The 19,874-nt window shown below is 37.4% G+C and overlaps 1 protein-coding gene across 2 annotated transcripts in view; it reads right to left on the reverse strand.

Annotated features, from left to right (window-relative positions):
- Positions 1 to 19,874, reverse strand: part of SHOC2 (SHOC2 leucine rich repeat scaffold protein) — a 62,246-nt gene that overhangs the window by 14,304 nt on the left and 28,068 nt on the right. For both annotated transcript variants that reach the window (XM_050334329.1, XM_050334333.1), the window contains exon 3: positions 8,782 to 8,919. In XM_050334329.1, coding sequence (XP_050190286.1) covers positions 8,782 to 8,919 — 138 coding nt within the window. The remainder of the gene's footprint in view (positions 1 to 8,781; positions 8,920 to 19,874) is intronic.

Raw genomic sequence — 19,874 nt, forward strand, 5'->3', positions numbered from 1 at the left:
TCATTACAAAAAACCTTGTAAACTCAACTGCCTTATTCATTGGTACTTCTAAAAATAAGATAGTCAAGCCTGACTAAGCCCTAAACTCACACCAGGCCTAAGAAAGTCACTGAAAAATTGTTTTAGTTCAACTTTTGGTGTGAACAGTCACTCTTGGGAATCAGGTTTCACACAGCCACCTTGTTTCCAGTCCATTTTCTCACCAGCAGAGTACTAACACCCAACAGCAGGTTCCACTTGGCCCAGCTCTCAGGTCTGAAGCAACCTAAGCACAGAATTCACAGTCCCTTCACTGGAGTGACTGAATGTTTCTCTCAGGATTAGCTGTTTCATTTACACAGAAATTAATTATAAATACTTGAAAGCATGCAAATCCAGAAACATTAAATCAAACATTACTACTATAAAAGGGACTCCAAATAGATGGTTTAAATTAAATTCTTTATTAAAGCTACCTCAAAAATAATAGTCAAAGGAAAGATAGGTGTTTGAAAATCCCAAAACAAAGGGAAGGTTGGAAATAAAGCAGGAAACCACACTTTAAAAAACACACATTTTAGAAAGACCACCTAAAGTGGTTCACCAAGTAGAAACAACATATCTCTTTTTTTGAATATTTCAAAATCAAGAGAAAACAAAACTGGAATGTTGAATAACAAATACAAATTCCTAATCCAAAGTCCCACCAGTGGTTCTAAAGGGAGTGACAAATGCTCTCCTCTTCTGAGGTTTACCACACCTCTTCCTTTCCCTCTCTTAGTTAAAATAATCTTCCAAATTCCCAATCCTTAGATGAAGGGTCATTATCACTGTGAAATGTTACTGCAGCATTTTTTACATTACTAAATATGGAATAATTAGTCTGTTTCATAGAACTTAGTTCACTGAGCTAGTTTGCTATCAGGATCAGTTGCTTTCTTCTAAATAAACCAAAAGCATCAGCTCAATTAAAAAATCTGTTCACTAGAGAAGACTTCTGCAGGTAGCATTACAAGACGTAAACTGGACTCACAAGAGTTGTGCACATCAAAACTCCATAGGATCATAATCAAAAGTATAAATGAATCTGATCATGCAACAGAAAATTGCAAGAACTTGCTTCACACAACATGGTATTTCTGATGGTCTAAATTCTATAAATATTCTTAGATTTTGATTTGATTCAACTTGGCACACACTGAGTAGCCACCTACTAAAGAACATGTTTTACATGACCACACGTTACTTCATAGAGCGCCATTCACTTAATTCACTGAGGATCTTCTTCTAACAAAGAGAAACTGCTGGTTTGCATACCAAAGATACCAGGTGTCATTTTTAACAAATAGAAAGCAATAAGTACAGCCAAAAATAATTAGAAGTTGTTTGGTGGTTTTTTAAATTAAACTTACTGTCACTTTAAAAAAAAACGTAAACATACATGAATTTAATACACCACATGGCATTAATCTGACAGTGAGAATAATAAAGATGACAATATGAAAGAAAAAGCCAAAAGAACTTCAATGAGTATATTGCAAAGGAAGTGGGACCTACAGGCCTTAAAAGAATTTCAAATGGTACAGGAGAGACAAGCTAGATGTGGCCAGCTATGGATAGAGATTAAACACTACATTCAAATACTTCAGCAGTGCTCCTAGTCTAAAATAGCTGTGAGTCAGGAGGTGCCTGCACCACACTTTGTACTTGCTCTATACTAGTTTTTCCAGATGTCAGCCATACTCCATGACAACTCTTTAAGTGTTTTGCAGATTTTTAGGTGAAAGGAGCTGTTGGCATGTTTAATCCAATCTCTTATCAGAAAGCAAACTGGTTCCCCTGATAGCTGTAGAGTAAAACCAAAGGCTTCAGATAAAGTGTTTTAACCTTCAGTTACATTCCACAAGCAAAGATGAGGGTCTGCCAGTGTCCAACACGGCAACAGCACTAAGTGACTGGTCCAACAAGACACCCCAAAAGGGATCTCAGTGATCTTGTTGCAGAGGAAAGGAGAACAAAATCACATGATCATCATTCATCTGATCTGGGGGCAACTCCTGCCTAAACTGAAGCCTATAGGTTTGTATGAGTTTAACCTCGTGTCACTGATCATCATCTGAGAGAGATCAAATACTTTCTACAGTCCCTACATTCCTAATGTTTAATATGCTCTGACTACAGGCTGATGCTTTGGGGAAACAGTGAATGGTGACAGAAGGGAGGCTGGGAGGGCAAACACTCTTCAGGAAAACTGCAGAAGAGAAGAGAAACCCTCCTGATCATTGCTATCAATTACTAAAGCCAAAGCATGAAATGTAATTATACTCTTCCAAATGCAAAAGTATAGTTAAACACAAAGCAAAATTAGGCTTAATTTTACTGTTTTAGCAGTAAAGTGGCTTTTAGCATATTTTAATTTTTCTTTTCAGCCCCCAATACCTCCTGATATACAAGGCCAGTGTAGGAGGCAGATCCAGACTCACAAATTACCAAGGTCAGCAGGGTCCATCGTTTTTTGCCCTGCTCAAACCAAAGAGCATTATCCTCCCTACACAAATTCTAGGAATTCTCATAAAGATGTTATCTGTTAGAAAGCTATTTAACATGAATTTTAAATTACTCCCTATCACCCCTACTAGTTTAAATGCCATCTGAAGAGAGCAGAGTTCTCTCTATTTTCAGTCTAACAGCGTCATCCAAAGACAAGCTTTCCCTCATTATTTCAAGATTAAGGCTAAAGCGTGACTGTATAAGCAGCCAGTTATTTTCCAGCCCTGATTCAAGACTGTAACACTGCTGACTGCATAAGTGTGAAGGGTGCACACAAGATACTTGTAAAACTTGAGCGAGAGAGGTTCAAGTCCCTGACACGCAATGCACACAACACCTGCATAAGGCTTCAGAGCACAAACTCTTTCAGAAACACTGATGTGTTTCCGTAACTGTCTAAGCAACAAAAATTCAACTTTAAATTCATTTAATATCTGTGCATCAAAATGCACGTAGTTCACAGACCTGCTTGTCTCAATTCTGATGTGTTCCCTTGAATCACGCTTCCCTTGTGCCTTCTTCTCACATAAAGAAAATAAGATCGTAGGCTTTTTCTTTCTGCAGATACAAATCACTCTGAAAATGCTGAGCTGCAGTTACAATATATCTGTACACACTGGTCTCTGCATCTAATTACCATGTGATGGTACATACATTCACTAAAATAAACTGTCCCCATCCTAATCTTACCAGGAAGAATATCTAACAAAAGTACAAAATAAAAAAATATTTTCATAGATACACATTGAATCAATAAACTCAGAATTAATAAGTCAGTAGAAGCTAGCTTAACCTTTAAAGGAAACAATGCATATGTATTTAACGGCACTGTCTTTGCATTGGAGATGTATCAATGAAAACAAAAAAGGGAAGTTATAATTAGCTGAAAATGATACAAAAATACAAAAACACTTCATACTGCAACAGAGTCAAAAGTAACAGTTGGACCTTATTTTGGGCTATCAGTGGAAGTGTTGCATTTTACTTAAGTCATCCTGCATGCAGTGACACAAAGCAACTGAAATTTATTTAATTTTTCATTGGCAGTCTTTTTTTTCTTTTCAAATTACTACTTAAAGCCTTTACGTGAAATTAAAGATTTATATAAATGTAAATCACATTATAAGAGCAGTTTATACCTAACTGGAAATGCAGTAAAACCATTAACCTTTCCCAAGTGAAAGATGTGTTTAATTTTTTAAGTCAGCCCTCCTATACAAAGCAAACATATAAAATGTATGACACATAAATATACATTTATAATTTTAGCTAATTAAGGAATGTGAGAATTATTGTATGTAGACCAGCATTTCACTTAGTATCTTCCCTCCAGTTAAAAAAAAAATGCTGTCAAACACCAGATACCAAGAGAAGAACCTAAGGAAAGGGGAAAGGACATCCCAAAACTTCCTCAAGAGCTGGAGGAAGATTCAGCAGCATGTGGGTCAGTGACCTCCCAACTTTAGAATTAAAAATTCAGAATTTCCCAAATGTTATACTTTTCTTCCGCATTACTGCAACATCACCCCGTGAGCTTTTATCACCTACAGCAACCTGTGCGAACACCAAGACCCAGATGTTCCCTACTCATCGCAGGCTCTGCTTTTCACCAGTGTGAGGTCAACAACCCACAGCTTTGCCCCATCCCTGCCTTCCAATCTTGGAGGATGCAGGGAGCAGTCACTTCCCACTTACCCTCTCCTGCCACTTGCGGTTTTCCAGTCAATCTCGCTACTTTACAGCTACTAAGTCTAGAATTGAAGGTAACAAGAACCAGAAGTTTCTTTCCTTTTGAGACCACCACGAGAACTAGGCAAGACTTATAATAACAGCAAAATGAGAGTATAACAGTGGGAGCCACTGCTTTCAGATAAATAAAAGGCTGAGCTTATTGCAATTGCCCAATACTAGCAGAATCCAATTAAAGATGATTCATTAACAGCATAGTCCAAGAACAAACCACAGACAAAGCACTGAACGCTGATCAGATCTCCCAATGTGAGCCTATGGAAAATACGGAGTGTTCACAGACCACAGCACGAGGTCATGTGCTCAAATGTTAAGAATATGGATATTGCCATGAAAGCTGGAGCAGGAGTCTGTGCACTCTGCTCCATCACAACAGTGGTAATTAACAACATCAAACCCATCAGTCATGTATGAATGTCGCCCCTGAGCACTGAGGAGCTGCAGGCGCTCAGGCATTTCAGAATAAGACTCTCGCTTTTGCTAAGCCTGCCCAATTTGAAATACCATTTTAAAGCAGTTCCACATTTCTGCAGAAGTATCTTTACTTCTAGGGACTTAGAGCTCTCAACCACATTTTGTACAACCTGAGCCGTACCAATTACATGCATCTGGTTCTGGTCAACAACGCTTCATGTACTATCAACTGTATGTTTAAAAAGCACTCCAGTGCTCTCAGAGGTACACTGGGGATAAACTTGTTAAAAGCCTAGTCTGGAGCACAGTTTCAACCAGCAAAAAAAGGTAAAGCTACTCCACATAATATTTGCTTTCGTGAGAGCTGTGCTTTCCGCTTCTGAGCTGATCTGCCACAGCAAAGGGCAGGAGTGTAGTGCAGTGTTGTAAATATGCCTCTCATTTTCCTAACCATCTCTTAGGAACAGTGCTACATCAGAGACTGGAAAGTGTGTCCAGTGACAGAATTTTTTGTGCTTTTAAAGTATAATTTTGGAACATTTACAACTGACTATTCTTTTTCTTATTAAAATGTTTGTTGCCTTAAATGTCCGTGAATATGGAACATTTGACTATAATCAAACTGCACATGTAAACACACAAAACTAGAAAATTACAAAGCAGATGAAGAATCTTTTTTTTTTTTTTCAAAGCTGTAATTCCTTCTCAATTAGTGTTTCTGCTCTTTTAAGTAAGAAATTGTGAACATATTTGTACAGAATGGTAAAATTAAAAGTTCAAAGAGGAAACACTCACAATAAAGTATTTGCAGAACAAAATTATCTAAACTAGCTTGTAATCCTAAGAAACATTTTACTCAATCCAAAATTTGTTTTCTGCCTCAGAAGTCCAATAACTTTAATATAAATGATATGTTCTTCACCTTCTTTTATATATCTTTTGGGAATATTAGTGTGCCAGCTAAGTATACAGAGATAAGACACTGTGTAAATAAAAGTACATAATAATTCCACCACCCATCAAAAGGAAAAAAAAAAAACCACAATACAGGGGGTCATAATCTACAACTAAAAAACTAAACAGCTAAGATCCCACTATGATTTTGATTCTAGACTTGAGACTCTTGGAATGTGCTAAGCAGTTCCACAAAGCTCATTTTTCTTACAGGAAGTGATCTAATATAAAAGGTACTTTACAATTTTCAATCAAGAGAAATACAGATATGAATGTATTAAGCCAGTATCTATAAAGCAAGACATTAGGTCACTTCCTGACAACTAATATCTAAAATCGACATTTGTTACTGCACAAAAGTGTGCTTCTACAGCATTAGTTGAAACAAGAACTCGGTATTTTTACAGAGTGGGTATATTGGCTCTGCTACCTCTGTAATCATTGCTGATGCATAATCCCTTCCCTGCCACTCCCCTGCACGTCACCCTCAACATCCCTTCAGCTCCTGCACATTTCAGTACACTCTGCTAATCAGAAAACAAGCTTTTTTTTTTTTTTTTTCATTTGGCAGATGCAGAAATCTTTCTGTGGCAAAACCACAGACAGTTAGTTAGTCCAGCAGTGACTTTAAGAGGGAGATGAAGCAAGGGGTCCTTTTTGTGGGGAGGGAGAAATAGAGAAGGGTTGTTTGATTTTCAAAGCAGCATGACAAAAGCACCCCCTCAAGAAAAAAAAAGAGGCCTCCATCAAAAGGGTATTGGTGGGGGAGGAGGGGACAGACTGGCAGTAATGGAAAGCCTGGTCCATAACAGGAGGCTCATAGGCTCACAGAACATTAAATATTGATAACGAGCAAATGTACTTGGTCTTTTTTGTCTCTGGTCTGCAACCCCCCAGCAGTCTGACTGAACTGGGGAAACATTAGCAGCACTTATACTGTGAGCATCCTGAAACTTGGAAGCGTGTAAATGCAGCAAGGAAAGCCAGTTGTGCCAAAAGCCAGGTAGGTATCCATAAGCAGGGAAGAGAGAAACTGGAGTGAGAGATGGAGAAGCTGGAAAGGCCACCCCACGGCTGCGCATGCAGGAGGCCACGCACCAGTGACTCGCTGGGTTTTTCTCAGTACTCAAAGTTTCTTGCTGAACAATCCTAACCACAAAGCAGGCTGTAATCTAAAAATCATGCCACAACTTGCTTTAATATGTTGAACCAAAACTGTGATGACTAAGAAATAAAGCCAATGTTGCTGAACTGGCTACGGCTGCCTTTTCTGCAACATGCATAAATGTAGGCTGATCCTTATCATTTAAGATGGAACTTAAAGTTTTTCCCTTCAGTATTAAATTCTGTTTAAGAACTGCATGTGGCACAAACACTGATTTCTGATTTTAAGTTTTCATTTAATACTTAACTTTTTTTCAGTGTACTTTTTACAAGAGGTATTTTCCAATGGAGCAAAAACTGAACCAGGGTAAGGTTAATGACACCACAGCTCACTGCTGTCTCTTACTCTTATTCAGCTGTCTTTGGTGGTTTGTTGAGCTCTAAAGCATTGATATTCAGCTCAGATAAGCATGTTAAGAGACAGCTACATACATTTAAAAACAAGTAACTTTGAAACACTATGAAGACAATGCAAGGGAAAAACAAAACAAAGGAAATAGGCAAAAATCCAGTCCAACCAGGTATGAAACTGATTCAGTAGAAACCACCTAAGCTTACAAAAACTTTCTGAAGAAATAGGTGAGTGCAAACTATCTTGATTGCATAGTGAGCAATTTTGTATCCATAACAAATTACTTAACTGCCTCTCCTACCCAAAGACCTTTCCCTGTAAGCACAGTCTTGCGGCATATTACAACTGAGATTTTTTTTGGTCCTCTGAGAAGATCAGTGACTGCCAGTCACTAAACAACTTAGTAAATCGTACTACTATATGCACAAGAATCAACAACAGTAATCTCTAATCCCTGACAACAGAAATCTCACATTTGCTTAAAGAATTTTTCCCATAATTAGTAGTTTATCCAGAGAACTTGCTTCTCTAAATACGACACGAACACTACAATAAATTTTATGTAAACAACTTTCAATTAGATTTACAAAATAGCTGCAAAAATAAAGGCTGTGCTTATGAACTGTGTAAGTTAGATGCAAATTCCAGATGGAATGGGATCTCCAGAGTTTGAAAATACCATCAATCCAGGAAAAAAGTTTAATTTCAGTGGATGTATCATCAATGTAAAACTGCGTTCAGGTCAAACTTTCTCAACTAAAAGCAACAGTAACTCCACACTCAATAATTTACTGCTAGAAGAAAAGCTGGAGTGTTGCTAAGTGGTTCCTCATGCTCTGCTCATTCACTTTACCATACATTCAAGTACATTAATGAGATGTTCAACATTAAATAGTGTTTAACTGATAACATCCACTCTTCTGAGTATGTTCTGGTGACAAAGACAGCTTAAAATCATGATGGCCTTGTTTTTTGTCTTTTTTTATCACAGCAGCCATCTTTTTCTGCCTTGTGTTTAAAATTGACTTAGTGAAATAGGAAAAGTCATATTTTGTTGCTTCATCCTATGTCAGATTCTGAAACAGTGTTTAGCTTAGTCCATTATTCCCAATGTAAGTTGTAAACCTCCTAGACTCTATAGAGCATTACAGCATGATATAACTTTGTAGACTTGGAAGGATTTTTAGATGTTCTACCAAAGAACATAATATATACATAATTAATTTAAAACATTCATGATTTTAGTTCTATTTTTTTAGCCAAAGATGTTAAAACTATCTGCCAAAGCATTACACTTCAACTACATCTTCAAGCATTTCATTTCTTTATATGTTGTTTTATTACAGAACGAACAAAGAACCAGTAGTCATTTACGTATAACCACAGAACACATTAGGATTTAGAAGAGATGGATTTTTTTCCTGGTACTCTCACTCTTAGACAATTTAAGGTAACATTTAAGGTAACAGGCACACTTTGCTTTTACTCTCAAGCGTGAAGCTGCCTTAAACACCAGTCACTCTACAGTCACCAACCAAGTCCTCATTCTTAAATTTATTCCTCTTATTGAATATTTTGAAATAGTGATTTATTTTCTCTTCTACAGCCTCTACACATACCTATGGTTTCTGGCAGGTCCAAGAGCTCATTGTGCTGCAAATCAAGGTTGGTGATCTGTGTGCAGCTTCCAATCTCTTCAGGAAGATGTTCAAGCTGATTGTGCGCTACATCCAGCGTTATGAGGTTACACAACTCACCTAAAAGCACACAAGAAAACCAAAACATCAAGGCCTTTAATGTACAGCTCTAGATAATAACCTCTACACAGAGATTAACAGAATCAGACAGATATTGGGATAACCTGAAAAAAAGCTATTGCTACTACAAAGTTACACATATAAAATAAGGTATTACAGGACCATAGCTTCATCAGTCAGATCTAAAACATGATCAATAATTTTGAAAAAACTCAGATAAAGCTTTTATAGATTCTCTGAATAAATCTTATTTATTGATTGATTTTCTTCCTACAGTCCAAGCTATGGAATACAAGTACAAAACCTATACCTCACACTTATTTCAGGCTGAACAGAAGTTTAAAACACCACGGAGTAAATGAATTGTATTAAATTTTGAGAAATTAAGATCTGTTTTTATACCAGTAATTACTTTCAGATATAAAATCAACAATTAAGATACATAAAAATTATTTGGCTGACAACCTAGATAATCCAAAGTCCTGAGTGCTATTTTTAATAATTTTTAGTCATCACAAAAAAGGCAACATATGACGAGTGTACACAAGTGATCTATAGCAAATAAAAATTTGAAATAAAAGGCTTATCTGCTGAACCTTAAAAGAGTTTGGATTTGCTTAGAGTTTAGAACTACTTTACACTGAACTGCTGCATTCCTGACATTACCACATAAATTTAAAAGCACAGTTGGGCACAACTCTACATACAGTGGTTTCACCTGTTTTAATGACAAACACACTGTGTTCTGAGCAAAAGCTTTCTAGATTTTAAAAAAAAAAAAAACCAAAAATTTAAAAAAAAAACCTTGTGTGCACAGGGACACAAGTGTATGTTTCCGCATTTTTTTTTCATCTGATGGAGGTGAAATTAATGCACATGATTCCAACAGCTTCAACTCTATCCAGTAAAGATGAGGTCACTGCATTGTGTATTAGAGCATGACTCAGTGAGTAACAAACTTGGAAAAGAAGCTAATTCCTTTTGAGGAGCAAATATTTATTTTTAAGCTTGTGGTGTATCTTTGACACAATCCTTTAAGATTTTCCCACAGGCCTGCAGGACTAGCTTGGGCAAGTTCTGATGTGTAGAGTCAGATGTATACCCATTAGATCAGCAGATAATCATGATTGGTGACTTAATAAAGCATAAAATATTTATAAATTCAGACTCTGTATTGAGTTGCAGGCATCATGTACCACAATACTTACTACATATCACAGAACAAATGTGAAAAGCCAGGAAAAAAAGTCAACCTCAACAATTTCATTATTCTGTTTTTCTTAGACTGTTAACATATAACTGAACTTACTTCCTGCATTTATTAACCCAAATTGGGATGTTTTTCTAGAAACTATGCAAGCGGAAATGTAAAGGTGGTGGTTAAGCAGCTCCTCCATCACTGTGAGTGTTCCCTCTCCTACACCAGCATTCGAGTGATTCCAGGCAGCCAGAGCCAAGAGTCAAACAAACTGTATCCAGCACTGCATAAACCACACAGGTCAATGCCATTAACGTGCAGAAGAAAGTACATGCAAGAAAAAATTGAGCAAGAGTTAATGGTCTGTAGCAGGGGCGTCTTTTTATTATTCATGAAAACAAGTGGGCAAAGTATAAGAGGCAATAGGAGGAAGAAAAGCTTGAGGAAGACATCCCTCCCTTAAAGCAAACAAACAAAAAAAAGAGCCCCACAAAACTTTACTAAAATAACTCCAGAACCTTCAAACACTTTGGGGCAGTAGTTTTCACTTCATGACTGCTGTTTTCATTTGTTTTCACTTCAGACCATAACCAATGATGTCAAATTTGAAATATGGCATAAATTTCATTTCATCACACCAATTTCTCATTTACTTGACTCTTCCCACTCTACATCTGCTGAAGCTGAAGAAATACTTGGGTTTTTGCAGCAACATGTGCTGCACTTCATTTTTCCACCTGCTGAAAACTTTGACAACAGCAAGTTACGTGTTCTAAACAAATATCTTACCAGTTAATTCTGGGGAGGGAAAACAAGAAAAGGGATGCCTACATCTCTTTAGACAATTGAGGGCAAGCTGACACTTTGGTCGAATTTGGATAGCCATATTTAATATTATTACGTTAAAGGTGCAGGCTTATTTTAAAAAGAAACACTTGTAAACATTTAATAAAAATCTAGAATGTTAAAATAGATTGAGGACTGCCCAACAAATTTTAGACTCTAGAGAAGAAATCAAGCAAAAGTTAAAGCCCTGTCATGAAATATACTGATTTAAGGAAAGTAAATTCAAAGATATTGTAATAATCAGCTTTCAGTTCCCATTGCTCAGTAAGGAATCTTACTCTTGGACATAAGAACACTTATGGTTTGACAGCATTTCACAAAAATGGTTTTTTCCCTTTAACAGTAGAATTACAGGGGAGATGAAATGCTGTTGGCACTGAAATTCCTTTAATGCTTTAACTGGAATTGCTGAAACACAATACAGAGAGTGCAAGTCAACACAAAGCGCTCGAGGCGCATTTCTCTTGTTGCTGTCCACAACATATGGAAAAAAATCTTACAGCCAATATGCTTAACAAGGTGAAAAATGTTTAGGTCATGTTGCAGAGACCCATCTTCACATGCAAGGGCATAGAGAGGATCAGCTGTGGGAGTGAGAATCTAAATACAGGCTGTCCAAGAACGGGTGAGAGCCATGAGGGTGAGTAAATGGAAAAGCTCTTCAGAGCACCTCAGACGGAGGGGCTGTTACTGCATGCAGGGCCTGAACATCTACTGGGAGGTACAAGAAAGAACAACTTGGAATGGTAAGAGTTGCTACGGAATATTTAGGGAAGAGGAAGGGGAGGAATCAATGTGGTTTAGGAAGCACAAGTGTGGGAAAACAGGGGAATAAGGAAATAAAAGGGTCCAGTCCCTTACACACCAATGCTGGTCATGCCCTATGGCCAACCAGCACCATCTGCCCTGTCTTCTTAAACTCTCTTTTCCTGGGTGAGAAGCTCCCTGTTATGCATGTACAGAGGTCTGAGTACCAGGAACACTGCAGGTAACACGACCAGCACTACTGAAAACATCACAGAACAAGGGATGAGAACCCCTCTGGACACGGAGAGGGCGCTGCCAGACCAGCGTCTACAGAACGGGGGCAGCTCCTTCCCCACCGACTGACAGCTGGGACTTGTCCCGTGAATGAACACTCTGTGCACAGCCCTGCTGCACAACAGCAGCTCTGTCAGAAATTACACCAGGATAAACACATGGCAGAAACAATCTATACAACAAATAATGATCTGCGAGAACAAAGAGGCCAAACTGAAGGCCATCTGCATAATGCTCTTCCTAGGAGCCGATGTTCCACTGAGTGGAAGTGTCCTTCTTATTGTCCGAACAGCAGCAACTGTACTGAAGGAAATGCTTATCCAAAAAAAAAAAAAAAAATTAAGTTTCACCAAGATATAACTGATATCTAGCATGTTTGTTTTGCCAGGGTAAGAAGCATATGTCAAAATCAAAATGAAAGTTTTCCTACAAGAAAGATTTGTTCAGGTACGAAAAGGAAAAAGGCTCATGAGCGAGGAGTTCATGATCTTTTTCATATTAAAAGAATCAACATTTTCACTTTGCTGGTGTACTCATTTGCTGAAACACATTTGTATCTTGATTTAACAGAAATATGTCTGCTGCAGAAACATGCTGCAGATCAAAATCAGCCTTAACCAAAAAGTAGTTTCCTAAAGAAAAACCCATTCCTGTTCACCATGTGAACATGACACAACACCAGCATCCCTCCCCTAAAGGACTGTTCAAACACCCAAAATCACTGCATAAAGACAACCACTTCTTTTGGGAAATACTAACCACAGGTAAAATGCACTAACTTTTTCTTATCTATTTTTTGTCCAAAACAGACTAGACTTAAGCTCATAGGGGTGAATAAAGATTTTAAAGTAGAAGCACTGCCCTAGGAAATATATAAAACAGTTTCTCTATACGTAACTTTCACAAAGCAGTCAGTTACACTCTATCATGTAGATTTTAAAAATTTGTGTTTTAAAAGGCTCTACAGGATAAAAAATTCCCACAATTCGAAGGCATTTCTCAGAGAAAACAGTTTGTGAGTACTCCAAGCACCTTCCAGTTAAAAAACTTATTAAAAATACAGCTAAGTATTCATCTCAAGAACCCTTAAAAGAGGTGGGGTGAGCCATCACCTCATTGTTGTTCTCATGCACACAAAGAATAAATGTTATAGTACAACAAAGCTAAATATACCTGCTGAAAAAGCCCAGCACAATGAAATTACTAATATTTTCTGCATAATGAGGCAGAATTATAGTTCCATTTCATGGCCAGCTCTGAAAGCCTGTTATGAAAAGAGGACCAGGTTATATGCCCTGATTTACATAACTCGGAAAATTCTTTTTGGCCATTTAAAACACAAAATATAGCTTCTTAAAAAAATATTAAGGTACACACAAATTAACAGTCATGCACAGAAACGGTATATAGGTCAATAGCAAAGAGGCTTCAGCATCTCCAAATTCACTCAGTGGGCACCACTCTTGGATGGCAAACACAATTTGCAATGTAGCCTGTTTTCCACTGGATTAATGCCGGGCCTTCCCGAGCTTAAGCAGATTGAAAATTATGAAATCCTTCACAACATGATAAATCCTGGGCCAGATGACACAGCAAGAGGATCAAGACTCTTATAGAAAGTACAAGGAAGAGGAGAATGCAAATATTAGTGGGACTTCAGGACGGTGTGTTAGAACATTAGTTGGAAGCTAATTTGTAAAGGTTCATTATCCCAAATCAGCAATGCTGGGAACAAGTTACAAAGTAACTTTGTAGGTTCTCTTCTGGTGATTAAAAAAAAAAAAAAAAAAAAGACGAAATAATTTTCAGTCTATAAAACTCTTTGGGACAAGTGTCCCAATTGTAGGAAAAAAAAAAATTAAAACAATTTTACAGTTTCAGAATCTTTTCTCTGTAGATAAGATCTGAGGACATCACTTGACAGACAGCCTGAGCTCTTTGCTGTGCATTACCCACTGCCCAAAAAACACAGGTAAGCAGTCAGAGCTATTCTGAATTATTACTGTACAACTATAACTCACATAGAAGAGTTACTGAGTACAAAAAATTAAATTTTTATATGGTCACGAGTGACTTATGTACCAAAGTTATAACACTCATATAAGTAAAAAATAAGCCCAGTAGTATTATTTACAATATGCAGGATGCACAACAAGATCTAGTTGTGGGAACCACTCAAAAACACAGGAATTAAGCTCAACTGAAAGACTCAAAATCTGTTCTAAAACAAGCTTCAACAAGACACAACAGCAAAGCACTTTTTATTTATTGTTTATAACTGAAAGTAACAAATATAAATAAAATTAAAAACATGTTCAAACAACATCTCAAACATGTGAAACATGTAGAAAAAACAGTCTTAGCAAGTGTTCAAGGCGGGGTTTGAGGCGGACAGTAGAACCTCATTTGAGAGCCAAGACAAAAGTGAAGTCTTGCATCTAGCAGGGAATAATCCTGCAAAGAGGCACAACCTCAAACCAGCCAGTGAGAAACAGCTCTGTAGGGAAGGACCAGGGGGTTCTGCTGATGCTGAATCTGGGGTAACGTCTGGGATCCTGTCCATTCTGAGTGTGGAACAAGCTCTCAAATAATAAAGGCTAACCACCTACCAGGCTACATTAGCAAGGGCAGCCTGAGGGAAGCGATTATTTCCCTCTGTTCAGCACTTATGAAAGTATTCAAACAGTTAAAATAATTGCAGCATTGATTAAAAAAAAAAAGCTGGACTTCTAACAAGCTGTCAGTATTTACTGGAATTACACTTGGGGCATCATCCCAGTAAGCTCTGCAAGTAGATCAAAAAGGCAGGACTACTTAATCATTATCCTAAAGCCAGTCTGAAAAAAATGTAATCAAGAGGAATTTGACTAGCTGACAAGACAAAACTGCATCCTCACAAGAGCTTTCACAGGAATCAGAACCCAGACACCAAAGCTGAAGTTGGCCAAAATCAAGTTCTAAACCTTTCCTGCAGCTCAAGAAAACCCCCAGAACTGGATCAAATAATCAAACTGGATCTTCTCTGACTTCTAGGAAGCAACACACACGTATCAATGCCTATTATTTATTACACTTCTGTTCACAACTTCGTGCTTTATCATATTAGAATACAAATACATAAAAATATTCCCAACCACTGTTTGCAGATATTAATAGGTCAATTAAGAAACACAACTTGTTTTCCTTTAAGCTGCTGAAACAGAAAAAGGAGATCTTAGACACAAATAATGTAAATAAATATTTCTCTATATTGTCAGGTCTGTTAATAAAAAGGGGAAATGAAATTTAGAGCATCACTGAAAAGCTTCTCTACTAACAAGTAATTTTAGAAAGGAGGCACCATATTCAGCATGGAGTGAGCAGACATGAACTCCTGTGGCCGCACACATCTGGTTCACTGTCTACGCTACTGAAAACCAAACAGGTGCAAGTGCTACGAAAAAGAGTTTTGAAGCAGTGAAGAAACCACAGATGATCTTTAAATATTGGGTAGATGGGGGAAGAGAAGAACAGAAGAGAGTCTCAAAGGCATTCCAAGTCTGGTGTAGGCAGATTCCCCGAATTACATTCTAAAAATATTTCCCTTGCAGAACAGCCCTGACCAGATTCTCCTTAGAATAAGAGTTGCATTCACAGACAGAAAACACAATATTTGGAGACTCAAGAAACTTGCAGAAACTATGCAAATATAATTTCAACCATGCTGACAATATTATTTCTATTTGACAATATTATTTCTATTTGAGCTCTGTGTACTAAGACAACAAAAATATTCAAAACTGGTAGAAGATGCAACCTTGTCTTTGCAAGAAAAATATTATCAACGTGACTGTTGCAAAACAATTCCTTCAACACAACATGGAGAAATGCAATAAAACTCCAAATACAAGAAATGTAAAAGGCTTGCTTAAGTAACAGGCTGCAAACTGAAACATTTGCTTGGCCTCATCCCAAGACAGTTCCTCTGGTTTTCATCCCTCTCATGCTGACTGTCTGACTCACCAAGGCATTCACATTCTTCCATTCTAATCTTCAACTTTTTGATCTTGGGAATGGACAATTTACCAGATAAGGTGATGAAGACGGTGCCCACCTTGTGAACTCGTTTCCACAATTATGCCTCCAGACTGTCTTTTGGCAAAGCTTTCATATGGAAACCCTTCCATTAAGGTTTTATTTCATGGGTGCCACCAGAGATTGAACAGCAAAGTGAATAGGTAAGTTCTGCTTTGCACTTGGTGTCTATATATATATAAATATATGTGTGTGTGTGTGTGTGTATTTTTTTTCAACAGCTATGTAACAGTGACCTTTTAGTCAGGAACAACATTTCAAAGCAAACTTGTGGACCTTGCTAAGGATGAAAGGCATTTATAGGAGTTTAAAGGAAAAAAACTGGTCAAGCCTGTGGAAGAAAAGTGTACTGAGATCTACTAAAGAGACAAGGTGCACCAGACTCAGGAAATCCTTGATACAAAACAGTTGTATATGGGCAAGGAGTCAGGTTAAGCCTCATATATATATAAACTTACCTTATTTCTATGCACATGTTTGCTTAGGGCTACAGTCAGAAGCAGGATACTGGGCAAGATGCACTCAATTTATCACCACTGTTAGGCAGGATGCAATTTTAAGAAAGGCTAGGTTCACAAAGAGCAAAACAGAGTAGCTTTGCTATCAAGAAACTTCCATCAATGGATTCTCACCACTACACAAAAACATAACAAAAAATTGTTTCAGGAAGAAGGGGCTGAGCTGATGCTACAAGGACTCCAACAAGCTACAGAGGGGTTTGTGGTACAAGAAAGCAGGGGCAAAAGAAAAAGAGATTCTGAAAACATAATCTGATGCATTTTCAACAGCTCTCTACAGACAGCAATTCACCCTTTCTCAAACCACTTGCAGAGCACTTCACATGGTTTTATACAACGTGAGCAATCCTACCTGTGAGGCTTCTCAGTGAGCTGAGCTGATTCAACAGCTCAGTGTGGGCAAAGTGGCCGTCCTGCTCTCCCTGTTCCAGTTCACGCTCTCCCACTCCTCCTACACCAGTTCCAGTCTTATCTGAAACTGTACTGATTTAAACTAACTAAAGTAATAGACAACGAAAGCAGCAAAATCGTTAATATTTTCTGTTAGTTCAGTGAGATAAGTCAGCACACCAATGAACAGCTCAGGGGTGAGCAGCCAGGAAGCTCTGAGAAGGGGAATGGATACTGCTCCTTTCAGCATCATGAAACTGCTACATATCAGCACAGCCATTTTATGAAAATTCCCCCTAATTCACCTACTCCTGAACAGAGTTTCTGGCTAAACATGAAAAAAAGACAAAAACCCCAAAGAAATAAACAAACAAAGAAAAATGGAAAACACACAAAACCAACCAACAAACAAAAAACTCGCAGTAAAAAAAAATCCCACAAACCTTGGAATATGTTTTCAGTTAAACGGATTTTTAAGTATTTTTAGATCTTACTCAAACAAATCTATTTATATTTAAAAATACAACAATGCTCATCCAGTACCTCAGCTTACAACACAGTCTATTGAAATAATTTCAATTGTATTAAAAATGTAGAAGCAACGTAGACATTGCTGGAAAAGTATTAAGGCAAATCCAATAAATGACTAGCAGAAATTATTTGATAGCTATCTGCCTATAATAAAGCTCAACTATAATAAAGCAACCGGGTGCAAGGGAACGAGAGGTACTGAATCCTGGGGGGGGGGGAAAGACCATAAACATGCACATCTGTTTGTTAACTGTAGATAACAACACTTCCTCTTTCTCACCAGAATGCTTTTTTTAAATGCAAAGCAACTTTTCCTCAAGTGTAGTTGCCTAATTTAAGTTTGTGTTGTTTAACTATCTAAAGACAGCTTAAAAACAGTTTAAAGCCCAAAATAGAATCAAACTTTAGCTTATTTCCCAGCAGCTCAGAGCTGGCAGGTTCACCTCTTCTAGGTTTTCCCCAAGACCACACACACTGTAACAGGTCAGTTGTTGCAAAGCAGTTTCCAGGACCACTTGAAATCTGATCAACTGTACACTTTGCAAACATTTTGTTCAATGTTTTACCTTCACTCAAACTTTTAAGAAATGTTTTACAGTTAGTTTCAGGTTTCCCTACAAGGAATCTATTTCTAACAAGTACTAATACCGTACCCTTGCACAGCAAGCAGCAGATGTTCTAGATAAGCATCTCCAGAAATTTATTTTGAACTCACTTGTGCACCAGATCAGCAACATGGACACATCGCAGTTAACTGCTGCAAGACTCTTCCTCGCTGCACAAGTCAGTGGGTTACATAAGCTTTGAATTTTTAAAAATATGAACAAGCACACTAGCATACCATTGTGAGCCTTAGGCCTTAGAACAATGGGGTATTTTTACAAAGAATTTGAAATGCTCCACATGATATTGCCTTATAAAAGATAATGGCTTCATTTTACTTCCCGCTTTGCAGAACAAAAATTTCTGTGTGATTTACAAGGCAGTAATATGAGTGTTTGCTTGCATGTAGTATTTGGAAACTGTATTATAAAACATACAAGGAATTAAAAGCATCGAGACTTAAAAGGCAAGGGGTTTTTTTACAGTGCACATGTAAGATGTAGAGAAATGACAAGTGTTTAAAGAAACAGAGAAATTCCACTAGAGAGTAAGAAATACAGTCCTCAGCAGTTTCATTTTTCAGCTGTGTTTTCAACTCAAATACTTCATCGAACAAAGAAACATGAAAGTGAGTGAGTAGAAATCAATTACAAAAGTGAAACTATCTTATCCAGTTTTACTATTTGAGGAAAAAGATTTCCAAATGCCTGTTTTGTGTGTCTTGGCAGTTGAAATTATCTCTGTTACTTAAACTTCAATTAATTTTTTTTTTCAGTTGATTCAATTTCAGGCAACCTAGGCAGAGAAATTTACTTTAAATAAAAAAGGATGCTGTTGAACATGGTGGTTTCCCTTCAATACTCTGCATAAGGGTGACAGTCCTCTTGCATTTGTGTTTCTAAAATGCCTTCCACAATGAGGTGCTGACTCGTAACAAGGAACATGAGCATTATCACTATACAAATAAAGGCAGGACTAACTGCTGGATACAAAGACAGAAGTAAAGTAGTTAATGTTCTCAAGCTATGGTTTGATAAACAACTGAGAACACTGCCTGTACACACACCAAGACAATAAAAAAAATACAAATTAAAGAATTACATACTCATGATATATGTACCTACTAATTTTCTCCATTAAATGGTTACACGTGATCTCTTTCAAGACTACTGTGAACAAAAACATACAGACATCACTTTAATGTAAACTTAATGATACTCTACAAACAAACTAGTTAAGAAGCAAAGATGCTCCAGCAACAAAGTTTGTAGTGTGAAACACACCTACAAAAAGCTTCTAAAGTGCAACACCAAACATTAGAATGCAACATCTCGAAATTTTTTTCTTCATATACTAGTATTGATTTAAATTTATGCAGTACTATCCCCAGTTGAACCTGAAAGGACGGCTCTTTGCTAGATTACATCTAATAACTGAGCCACAAACAGACCCAGGTACAGTACTGACAATTGTATAGCACAGCTTAACCAGATAAATTGGCCACAATTTCTTCAGTGGATGTAGAAACACACAGTTTTTTTGTAAACAACAGCTTCCAGTATGATTTGTTGATCAGTAGAAGATTCAACAAGGCTGTAGAACTGAAGTGTTAAAACAGGTGGAAATTATAATTCCTTCATTCTCCCATGGGAAATTCACGGGATTGCTGAGATGCTCATGCCAACTCAAAAATCATGTGGATCTGAAAACATACCACATGAACCATTTCATTTTTGCCTAGCAAAAAGGTGTTT

The sequence above is a fragment of the Myiozetetes cayanensis genome, unplaced genomic scaffold, assembly GCF_022539395.1.
Source record: "Myiozetetes cayanensis isolate MyiCay16 unplaced genomic scaffold, myiCay2020 scf10, whole genome shotgun sequence".
In the NCBI taxonomy this organism is placed as follows: Eukaryota; Metazoa; Chordata; class Aves; order Passeriformes; family Tyrannidae; genus Myiozetetes; species Myiozetetes cayanensis.